At 32.1% G+C, this 12,829-nt stretch overlaps 1 protein-coding gene across 4 annotated transcripts in view; it reads left to right on the forward strand.

Annotated features, from left to right (window-relative positions):
• PIG-A (phosphatidylinositol glycan anchor biosynthesis class A) overlaps positions 1-12,232 on the forward strand; it is a 67,007-nt gene extending 54,775 nt beyond the window's left edge. For all 4 annotated transcript variants that reach the window (XM_085813568.1, XM_085813569.1, XM_085813570.1 and 1 more), the window contains 2 exons: positions 5,400-5,499; positions 12,029-12,232. In XM_085813568.1, coding sequence (XP_085669694.1) covers positions 5,400-5,499; positions 12,029-12,064 — 136 coding nt within the window. In that variant the 3' untranslated portion in view covers positions 12,065-12,232. The remainder of the gene's footprint in view (positions 1-5,399; positions 5,500-12,028) is intronic.
• The last annotated feature ends 597 nt before the right edge of the window (positions 12,233-12,829 follow it).

Here is a 12,829-nt window from a genome sequence, read left to right on the forward strand (position 1 = left end):
CATATATGGTGCATGTGATGATATTTTAAAGCAGTGGTATCTTCTATAAAGATTTTTTTTTTTTTTTTTTTTTTTTTTTTTTACTAAAATTATACACATTCTACTTTCCTGCTGAAATATATAGAAAGTTCAAAAGATGAGAGAATGCAAAACTCATACATGCTTATGTTTTTGTGTTTCAAACAAGTAGATTCTGAACACAAATTCTATAAATTATATAATATATTTAGGTAGATTGTAAAATAGTTAATGCACAAACTTGACGAACAACCTAATATATCACTAATGTTTGAAATAGTTATTATGGTTTGAGATTATATGTGCTTTTGTAATAGTACTGCTTTCCAGTTTTAAGATTAGTTTGTTTGGTTAATATAGAGTGGCTTATAAAATTAGTAACACTTCTTTTAGTCTTGCAGATTTCTTTGCTCCTGATGAAGAGTAATCTCTACCTGTTTGCACTGGAAATTGATAGAGATCTTGACTTAAATCTCAATACCTCTGTGTTACTAATTTTATGTTTCCTCTGTGTTACTAATTTTATTTTATGTCCATGTTTCTCTTCTGCTTTCATAGAGTGTCTTATTCACGGCAAATATTTAATACTGTGGTATGTGTTATGCATTTCGTTTGCAAATCGTATAGAAAGTAAATTATCACAAAACTACCTATAAACTGAAAACATGCAACCAAGACATCCAATTCCTTAGTTCCTTAGTATGGTTTTCTTAATTTATTATTTCATTGATGTATTTTGTGTATGAGAACTTGTTAGATTTATTTTAATGTGCTGATTTATGGAAAAATAAAAAAAGTCTAATTTGAGATTGATATAATGATACTCATATATAATTGTGGAATAATTCTTATCAATTTTGTTGTGTAACTAACAGAAATTTTATCTTGGAGTTGCTTATAATAAATCGCTTTTAATTACATCATTTCAAAATTGATGTTCTCATGATTGCTACATACTGCTCGTTATGCAGATGTTTATATAATGCTTCAACCAATAATAATTTTAAATTTGTCAATCAAAATTTAAAATTAACCAATAAGGACAAAACTGAAGTGAAATTAATTCTTTCCGAACTAAGTTTTCATTTTGAATATATTGCATTATCTCTCCTGTTTTCGCCCTGTCAACTTGCTTCCTCTCTGCTGCTACACTTATTTTACTGCTTCAGAATCATTGTTATGAAGATGTAAAAGGGCACATTAGGATCAAGAACAAACATGCTGATTGTGCCCATTTATCTATTTGTTATATATTGTTGTGTTCTACAGGTTCGTGTATTTGGAATGATATGTGGCAATTCTTGACGAAGAATCAAAACACAATTTATTTATCAGTATTTCACAGGACAGTTCCAAAGACACATTACAGTCATCGAAAAACTACGATAAACACACTGAAACAATCAGTAATACAGCCTTTAGGTTATAATGGTGAAGACAGCTTCACGGCAAAGCACTAAAGTACAGTACCTCTCTGGGTTCGGTCACTCTGAAGCTAATATCAAAGCACTGCTACTGAACTCAACAGACTGAAGATGCTCTTCACAATAAAACTGCTACTGTGACAGGCTGTGTTTACGTAGCTTTTGACCTGCCTTCGAGAACATTCTGTGGGGCAAACCAGTATTCGTTCTGGAGTGTTCTCACTCCGTCTAAGGCATATGTCACGAAATTACCAGCTATGGTTACCAAATGGGCAATTTCATGCCAAATCTGGCTGAAACAGGCTAATGTATTGATTTATTTCGCTCTACCAACTCTATGATGATGATGCAGAGAAAGATGTTAATTTCTTTTTTCTTTTTCATTTCTGATTTTGCATTTTTTGAACCTATCATGCAGTTTGCCATTGCACATCTGTTTTTTTAGTTTTTGACTGATTTGTGATTTGTTCTGAAGTAAATATGGGATGGATGGATGGATTTTAAACATATTATTTTATTTTACAATATATATACATACAAGGTGTGACAAAAAAAAAGAAAAAAACGAGACTGGTCCAATAAATCATTGTACTTACAGAATCAGTTCTCCGTCACATTATCACCTTCAAAGTAGTTCCCTTCAGCATTTACGCCTTTCTGCATTCGGTGCTGCCATTGCTGGTAACAGTTCTGGAACGAGGTTTTTGGTAGGCCCTTCAGAAGATTCTTCGTTTTTGCCTGAACCTTTTCAGTTGAAGTAGAATTAGTTCTCTTTAAGTAAGATTTAACTTAAAGAAATGAAAAAAAAGGGTTACATGGAGCCAAATCAGGTGAATAAGGAAGATGCCCCATCACAGTAATGTCTTTGCTGGTCAGAAACTGCTTGATATACTAGGGCTGTGTGAGCAGGTCCGTTATGCTAGTGCAACAGCTATCCATCACTCCAAAACTGTTGACTTTTGTTTCCTATTTTTTCACAAAATCTTTTTAGTACTCCAAAGTAGTAGTATTGATTAACAGTCTGACCACTGGGAACCTATTCAATCATGGTGAGTGCCCAAGAGGGTGCCCAGCATGTTTATCATCTTCCACATTGTCCCTTCCCCCTGAAAACCACTTATGCCATTCAAACACACATGCATGAGACAAAGTTTGATCTCCATAAGCCTCGGTTAACATTTGAAATGTTTCCTCCATGGCTGATTTCTTAAGTTTCACAAGAAACTTGATGTTGATTTGCTGTTTGGTTTTTACATTAGACATTTTTCCGGTAGAATGCAGTTGCACGTGTTCACTCAATGACGCAGTACTCCACACTGGCATGGTCGGTTGAGTCAGAACTGGCTGCATGAATAGAGGAGGTGTGTGGCATGACGTCACCAAAACAGTTGTTGCCAATTCCATTCTGTTTTCAAGCTATACACTTAGTCTTTTTTTTTTTTTTTTTTTTTTTTTTTTGTCACACCTCATATTTAAATATATATATATTATTTCATGGTTTTTAATTGAATTTGTGTTCCTTGGAGATGGTATATGGAAAGTTTTCTTATTATAAATTATTATGAATTGTTAGTTTGTTACTTTGCAGCTTTAGTGCAAGTTATAGGCTAATTAATTTTATTGATTTATTTTGAAATTATATTTAAAATTACTTACACTCACACATACTTATATATACAGTACAAAGTCTTTAACTGGGACTCGTCGGGACTTCAGCAGTTCCGGATTAGGGTTTTTTTCCGGATTATAGATCATCAATTTAAATCTGGTAAGATGGCATGCAGAAATTATAAAATCAAAAATATGAAACCGTAATTTATGAAATAAAGAGCAATTATGATCTAAAGGGTATCAGAATTTACAAAAAAAAAAAAAAAAAGCTTAATATTTATTTGTTTACTTTATTAAACATTTCTTTGAATGTAAGTTGTTTAACTTGCTTTGTTTTATGTGCTAATACTTTCTCTTTAATTCTATGAAGAGACATAATTTCTTGTTCAGTTACAAAGTTCCGCTGTTCAAATCTAGTAATTGCTGTGCCAAGAATACTGACTAACATGTTAATTGAAATTTTTTCATTTTCACTAACCTCTCTGTCACTTTCTTCATGCCTTTATCCATTTTTTGCAGCAATTCCACTTTTTGTTTGATGGACATCGAAACATGCTTTCGCTTTGTAGATGCTTTAGCAGCTCAAGAATCGAAAATTCTTTTTTGACATTATTGAAAGTTCAAGCTTACTTTTTATAAAATTGCTCTAACAGTCTGCAAAAAATAATTAGCCGGATCCAATTAGAAGATTAAGGAACAATGCAATCTGCAACATTAACTGAAATAGATAATTAGATAATTTTAGCTAAGCTTATCCGTTCGTTGTACATTAAACGCGCATGGGTAAACATATTATGCGCATGCGTAAATGCTATGCATGCGCAAAAAGTTTGTAGCTTTGAGGTCCATATTAAAGACTTTGTACTGTATATATATTGATTTAAAATTACATATGCTCAGGTATACTTATATTTGCATATGTGAGCGTCTTTTTTATATACTTACGAGGTGTATTCGGAAACTAAGTACCGTTTTGAAAAAAAAAAATAGAAAAAAAATTTTTTTTAATCCAATTTTATTTTTACATGAAAATACATGCCTTAAACTATTTTTCAACATGGTTTCTGCCAATCAATGATCAAACTGATCACTTGTCATAGCGGGTGACCAGTTTTTGTATACTATCATCAAAGAAACTTCCTGCCAGTTTCGATAACCACAACTACACAGCATTTTTCGTGTCATCGTCAGATCCAAAGCGTTTGCCACCAAGCCCGCGCTTCATGTGCAAGAACAAGTGATAGTTGGACGGCGCCAAGTCCGGGCTGTACGGCGGGTGATCGAACTGCTCCCAATGAAACTGTCGAATTAACGATTGAGTGACGCCAGCAGTATGGGGCCGAGCATTGTCATGGAGCAACACAATTCCTTTACTGAGCATTCCTCTTCGTTTGTTTTGAATGGCACGCCTTAGTTTTGTTAAAGTCTCACAATATCGTGCCGCATTAATGGTTTCACCTCTGGGAAGACATTCAGTAAGCAAAACGCCTTTCCTATCCCAGAAGACAGTGCACATGATTTTTTGTGATGACATTGTCACTTTGAACTTTTGTTTTTTCGGAGAATGAGTGTGTCTCCACTCCATCGATTGTTGTTTCGATTCTGGTGTGAAATGACACACCAAGTTTCATCACCTGTCACAATTTGGTTTAAAAAGTTTTCTCCCTCATCACTGTACCGCGTGAGAAATGTCAGGGCACTACCAAGTCGCTTTGTTTTGTGAACATCAGTGAGCATTTTTGGAACCCATCGGGAACACAGTTTGCGATAATTCAAGCGGTCAGACACAATTTCGAACAAAACAGTACGTGAAATTTGTGGAAATGCCTCTGAAAGAGTTGTCATTGTGAAGCGTCTGTTCTCATGAATTGCTTCATCAACTTTCCTTACCAAATCATCGGTGACAACAGAAGGCCGACCACCCTGAGCCTCGGCGGGGACATTTGTTCGACCTGCATTAAACATTCTTACCCACTTTTTCACCATTCCATCACTTATCGCGTATTCACCGTAAACTTCTGTCACTTGACGATAAATTTCGGCCGGTTTAACATTCCTCGCGTTCAAAAATTTAATCATGGCACGAATCTCACAGTCAGTGGGAGAACTAATTATCTTAAACATTTTGAATCTGCACAGCAAACTGAAAACACAACATAAAGCAACCAAAATGGCGACAATTGAAAGTCAGTGAACAAGAAAGACTAGTGCGCATGCGCGGGACGCCTACCACAGCGCTGCGACGGCGCTAGAATGAAACGGTACTTAGTTTCCGAATACGCTACATATATACTGAAAATGGCTAATGGCTACATTTATTCACAAAATGGTATTCTTTGTATTTAGGTTTTGGGAGCAAGGTTACATTGCTGGTGCATTTTTCATGCTTCTTCAGGCTATAGAACATTTATTATATGTCTTTTTCTCTTGGTTAGTACCTGAAGATGTAAGTATTTTTTGCTTTCTTTGGATAAGCAAACTGAGATAAGACTATTCAATAAGTTTTAAGCCTAACACTTTTATACAAAACAAGTATCCAAAATAGTTTACTCAGTTTTTTATATAGCTTCCTTGATTTCATTGTATGTAACATTTCAGTCAGTTATGTATTGAAATCCAGCAGAAAAAATGTATTATTTCAGTCCCTGAGCTATTGTGAAGGGTGTCGTTCACATCATCTTCACTGTAATGTGAATCATGCAAGTAGTGTTTCACTTCTTTAAAAGAAAAATGACTAACAACTAAGTCTGATGAATACATTGGATACCAGAGAAAGCTGTCTAAAAAACTGAGCCTTGTATGCTAGTACAATTTATACACACTGTTAAAACTTTTCTGTCAGTTTGTCAGAATAATTTTCCTTTTTTCTGTTTAGTCAGTAAGTGGATTTAATAAAAACCTGTTAGGATAGCAAATATTTTTTTTTTCAGATATTATTGATTAATAACCTTTTACTACTTTTTAAAATTATGTGATATTATGACTAGTGGACATGGTACTCATTTTTTTCCCTCCAGAAGATGACATAATTACTGTACTGCATTTTATCATTCCATAAGTATTGTATCGTTGTTTGGCTCAAAACTAATTAAACATCCTACAAAATCATGAATTAACAATATAAAAAAATCAAAATTGACTTTTTATAATCAAAAAGGCATTTTTCCATATTTATTTGGTAAAGTTAAATTGTATTTAATTAATATGTTATAAATTATTTTGTATTGTAATTGTATTGAGGATACGTATACATCATAAAACAGACCTGAATACCGCTTATTATTTTGAAGGTAAATTTGATGTATATTCATTATTTGCTAATGTTGCTTGAAATAGCACAGATGATGCCTACTTTTATGATCTCCCCATATAAAGATGAAATCTAAATGACATTAACTAAAAAGATTGTTATTTTTCAAAAGAAATTTCTATATGTATGAGCAGGCCAGTATTGCTATAATAAAGTAAAATAATGTTCTGTAATAAAATAATAGAATGCTAATGTCATTTTAAGTTAAATTTCCAGTGCAATTGGCTTTCTGTGTAGGTTTGATTTTTTTTTTTTTTTTTTTTTTTTTTAATATGTGTATGGATTCACAAGTTCATAGAAAACCTTCATAAAGCACATTCCTCAATAATATGATGACTACCAAGTGCTCTTATAATACTTGTCCCCAATAGTATTTTGATTTAGACTGCTTTTTGCATAAATTTGTTTACAAGCTAAACTTACAGCATACATGTGATATAGCAAAAAAGTGAATTATCATATAGTTTAATTTATGTGGGAAAGTAAGTTATTTTTTCTTGAGAATGTTCTAATAAGGGTTGTCAGTAAACATGAAATTTCATATACTGTTTTCCTATACGAATTTTTGAGGAAGGGAGAATTCTTCTGTAGTACATATATATATTGGTATTTTCTCATGCCATGGTATCAAGAGTATGTCAAAAGTACATGGATAGCAGAAAAATAAAAGAATAATTGAGCAAACTGCAAGGAATAGGCAGCCTTTAGTAATCATTATTCTTGAAGACTCAGCTGTATCATATGTAGGCAAGTAGCATGGAGGGATGAGTGAGACTGTTGTCACAGACCCTAGTTGGCTGTCACTTGATTCGAGGATTTTTAACTGAATTTTTCCAGCTGAAAGAGCCACTAAGAAGACTGAATTTCAATCTCATGAATACTTTTGGGATACTCTATAAAAAAGGTGTGCAAGTATATCATTCACCACCAGCATCCTTAACTAATTTAGGAGGAAATTCTAGAAGATGTTTAATAGTCCACATCTCTGGAACACTGTTGAATCCACACCTCTTCATGTGGCAGCTGTTATCTAGACCAAAGGAGAGCAGTTCATTCTAATCAGGAATCCCTATTGCTAATTTAAAAATCATAATTTTTCTGGACTTCGTCATTTCTAGATCAACCAATTTTGCATGCCTTGTGTAACACTGATGACGTAATTAATTCTGAATCTAAGCTCACAATTTTAAGAACTGAAACCTTTGTAACCTAAACCAAAACATTCTCGTGGTGAGCCTCCATATTGGATAATTGTGCACTTTTAACTCCAGGTCTCCTGCATTCAAGATGCTACTTTGCTCCTTTTGCTTTGTCGTGCTGCTAACTATGCCGTTATCTAAAATGTGATATAAGACTGTAGGGTGTGTATTGCACCCATGATCATGTGTGATGATGAATATGTTTCCATAATTATTTCATGTCCAGCAATAAAAATTATGTTTAATTCAGCCACGTCTGTCTGCAAATGTCTCCTTCGAGTGTCATCTTTCTAACTATGCAAAACCATAAGTCTCTCCAAGCATAAAGCAGAGAACCATCATCAGTCCATTACAACTTTCTCCAAGTCATAACAATATTTATCTGTTCTTATTACACACACATACATATACAGTCAAAAGTCTTTAATCCGGATGTTCATAATCCGGAATGATCTATAATCCGGACCTCAAAGCTACAAACTTTCTGCGCATGTGTCAACGCATAATGCGCTGATGCATGTGCATACTTTGTAACCTACGCAATCGCATATGTGTTTAACTATGCGCACTTACGCAATCGCATATGTGTTTAACTATGCGCATAATACGTTTACGCATACATGTTTAATGTATAACGGACAGTATAAGCTAAGCTAAAATTATCTAATTATCTATTTCAGTTAATGTTGCAGATTTCATTGTTCCTTAATCTTCTAATTGGATCCAGCTTATTATTTTTTGCAGGCTGTTAGAGCAATTTTATAAATATAAGCTTGAACTTTCGATTATGTCAAAAAGAATTTCCGATTCTGGAGCTGCCAAAGGGTCTACAAAGCGAAAGCATGTTTCGATGTCCATCAAACAAAAAGTGGAATTGCTGCAAAAAATGGATAAAGGCATATCCATTCTTTCTCTAACCATTCCGAACTCTGTTTATCAATTTTACGCTGCACTGCGGCGGGGGAAGGGGGGAACGTCGCAGCGCACAATGAACTGGAAGTTGATCTGTCAGCACTATCCTCATCTTCAGGGCAGATGTTTTTATTTTATTCGGCTTATAATTCCTTACTAAATATAGAATTTCATCTCGATGTACTTCGTCTTTGATATGATTTAAATCAAATTCCTCGTCATTATAAATTTCACGCATACACATCAAATAGTTTTCTGGTTGCAATTTTCTAAATTTGGCTATGCATAATGTATGCTTTAGGCATGCCCACGTTGAAAGAAATGTTTAATAAAGTAAACAAATAAATATTAACCTTTTTTTTTTTTTTTTTTTTGTAAATTTTGATACCCTTTAGATCATAATTGTTCTTTATTTCATAAATTATGGTTTCATATTCTAAATTTTATAATTTCTGCATGCCATCTTACCAGATTTAAACTGATGATCTATAGTCCGGAAAAACCGTTAATCTGGAATCGCTGAAGTCCCAAGAAGTCCGGATTAAAGACTTTTGACTGTATAAATTAATACTTAATTTCAATTTGATTACCTTTTAAGAAATAAGAAAATACTAATGTAATGTGATATTTTTAAAGTGAAATATTAATCAAATGGCAATTTTTTTTAATTTTTAAGTTAGTTTAGTAAAGGTTGTACAAATTTTGTAGAAAGCAAAAGGTGTTATATGTATTAAATTTATTTAAAATTTTAAATATCACTTAGAAAAGTTTAAATATCAGTAATAAAATATTTTAATATAATTTATGTATGTATATTTTATACTATGACTGTACAATTTAATTTTCAATTTTGAAATTAAATTGATTCTTAAATTCGGTAAACAGAATTTATTTTTATTTTTGTATAGTATTTGGTTTATCATTAGCCTTTTTATGCTTTTTTGATAATTTTTTCCAATTCTATATAATTGTTTGCACTTTATGAGTGCGAAGGTATGTAGGGAAAAGAACTAAATTTTATGAGACTTTTAAGATACATTTGGCTTAAAAAGAAAGTTGGATTAATTTAAAGCAGTTTAAGGCCTCAGAGAATTTAGTGGAACAAAACATGTTTTTCGTCACTCATTAATCAACTTGGTATAGGCCTTCAAAGCACTTTTCCCTTGACAAGTTCTGTTTGAAGCACTAAACTAAGGAGAGTAATTTTTTTAATTGTTTATTGTTTTGGATTTAATATGTACACATTTCCCATTTTTTATACTTTTTCCTCTTTGAAGTAAAAATTTTTTATTACCATTTTGCAGTTTTCTTTAATTTGCATTTTACCAGTTTATTTTGTAACACGGAAAAAATAGGATTAACCTGAAAATATTTAATATGACATTTTCTTTTTCATTCCGATTTTTGAGTATTTGATTTATTATATGCATGCACACATATATGATTCAAAAATTATTTTGAGATATTTCACTGATTTTTCACTTTTATTTCTAATGCAATATATTCTTGTCTGAAATCACAGCGTCACAGTTGTTGCTATAAGCTTGATGTCAATTCAAAATTTCTTTTCATAGGTTGCATCTAATAACAAATTCTCAGAAAGTATCCATTACATATTAACTCTTTACTTCCTGTTGGCAGGCAATGTGTTATGACTTATAATTTTTACACAATCATTAATCAGACATGTGTTTATATATATTCGGTCTACCCGAAAGTTATGTCCGTTTTATGACAACAATTTTCGACACATGAGCACGTGTTTATTTGCTGTATGTTCGGCTCTCTATTTTTATCGCTTAATGTATACATACTGAAGTAACAAGTTAACTAAAACAAAGTTGATTCATGTTAAGTCTTAAGTGTGAAGCGATAATGTACCCATAAAGTTCATACGATATTTTATATGAATTTCGACAAGGAAAAAATGCTACAGAAGCATGTAGAAATTTATTGAAAGTGTATGGTGAAGGTACAGTTTCTGATAAGGCATGCAGAAGATGGTTCTGAAAATTTGAAACAGGTGATTTCGAACTTCCTGATAAGCCACGTTCTGGGCGATCATCTGTGATCGGCGACGATGTTGTTGTACGACTATGTTGGAACAAGATCTTTTTGTGACAACATTGGAGATCTCAGAAAGGCTTAATTCAGCTCAGCAAACCATTTCAAACCATATTCGGAAGATAGGATTGGTGTGGAAATATCCACGTCAGTTAAGTCAGAATTTGAATGATTGAGTCGTCATATGCACATTTCTGCTTGCTCCGAACAAAATGATAACTGGGATTGAAAAGTGGATTCCCCATGGAAACATTGTAAGAGAAAGGGCATATTGTGGACCCAGAAAACCCAGCCTTCCACCTCTAAACCAAATTTCACCTTGACTAAGGAGAATGTTGTGTATATGGTGGGGCATTCGAAAACCAGTACATTATGAGCTTTTAAAACTGAACAAAAAGCTCAATTCGGAGAAGTACTGTCAGCAATTAGACAATTAAAAGACAACAGTCCAAGAAAAGAGGCTGGCGATTTTCAACAGGAAGGACATCATACTGCATCATGTCAGGTCACTTGCTGTTTTGGGAACTCGTCAAAAAATTGCAGAAATAAGCTGGGAAATTGTGTCACATACACCATATTCTCCGGACTTAGCACCCTCTGACTATCACTTGTTTTTGTCCTTACAAAGTTTTTTGAAGGGTAAAAAATTCAAAAATAAAGTAGATATCAAATAAGCACCAGCTCAATTTTTTTGCATCAAAAGTTACATCATTTTTCAAAAATGGGATATACAAATTGCCCTCACATTGGCAAGCAGTCATCAGTAATAATGGCAATTATATTATTTTAATAAAGTTTATTGACGATAAGAAAAATTTGTATTGTGTTTTATTCCAAAAACGGACAGAATTTTCAGGTAGACTGTATATATATATATTATGTAGACAAATTTTGGAGGAATAATTGCATTATCAGGAGTGTAAGTCCTCTCCCCCAATATGTAAAATATGCACAATGGAAAATAGTTGCATGTGTATGTTTCGTTAGATTTCAGGACTAGTCTTTTTAAAATTATTATTTCTACCCCATTAATTGCTGAACATTGTTGTATTTATTCTAGTTTGAACTTTGAAATTTTAGATGTTTAACAGGCCATATCTTTGAACACTCTGAACTTTGTCGAATCCATGTCTTTATGTGTGGCAGCCATTATCTAGGCCAAAGGAAAGTAACTGTTTATTAATCAGTAAAATGTCATGTTCTAGAAATCCAGATATTGAAATGCTGAATTTGAAAGTATCCTTGTTCTGTTCATTCTTGGCACAAGTTATAGTTGTTTTATTTCTTAGATTCTATTGATTTTGTTTAGCGTGCCATATTCTCTTTGCTTGGTTCAGTTTAAATTTGTGTATGATAAAAATCTTAAATCTTGTATATCATAAAAATCCGTAAAAGAATGTCGTTTAATGTGGATAATTTGATGTTAAACAATTTTTGCTATATAACTTCATTTTTAATATAATTGTAAATGTTATTTTATTGTTTTTTAGACAATTGACTTGGCACGTGACCTACATATTAAGTAGGCAGAATTGTGGTCGTCTGTGAATGAGAAATACTTTTTTGGAAAATGTAAAATTCATGTGCATATATAATGTTCTAAAACATTTTGAAATATTTTATTATCTGAAAACATTTATATTTTCTCTTTATTGTACAAATTTTATTAAAATATATGTTTTTGAAGATTTAAATGTTGTATGTTTCATTTGTAATCTTCTAGTTCCATATATTTTATTTTTTTAAGTAGTCAAGAAAACTAAAAAAGGGCTGTAGTTAAAAAGAGTTTAAATTGCAATGGAACTTCCATTTAAATTATACTTTAAGTTGAATTAGAAGTATTCAAGTTTATATGTAATATTGTGAATTAAAGATACAATTAATTGGTAAAACTGAATTTATAAATATAAATTTATTTACGCAGTCAAATATTTTGCAAATGCATACTTTTTCTCTAATATTCTAATACTTTAAGCATATAAACATTTCATAAGATTTTAAAATTTATATGCTCTTTCCATAGTAATTTATATTGGGCAGATTACTTCATATATATATATATATATGATTTTGTCCTTGGAAAAAGGACAAAACACTTTCATTTAATTATGTTATTGTTAATTGATATTAGATTGGTTTGTTTCCCTTGGCAAGTCAATTAATTTGTGATCAATGGCATTAACTACTTTTCAATTTGGTATTGCTGCAATTAAGAACTTAACTTTACGCATTTTAAATGTTTTTTACTGCAATAGAGGACTAAATTATACTAATTTAAAATACTAATTAGA

The sequence above is a fragment of the Stegodyphus dumicola genome, chromosome 3 (genome assembly GCF_044657685.1).
Source record: "Stegodyphus dumicola isolate Sdum_Otavi_A_Nest chromosome 3, ASM4465768v1".
Taxonomy (NCBI): domain Eukaryota; kingdom Metazoa; phylum Arthropoda; class Arachnida; order Araneae; family Eresidae; genus Stegodyphus; species Stegodyphus dumicola.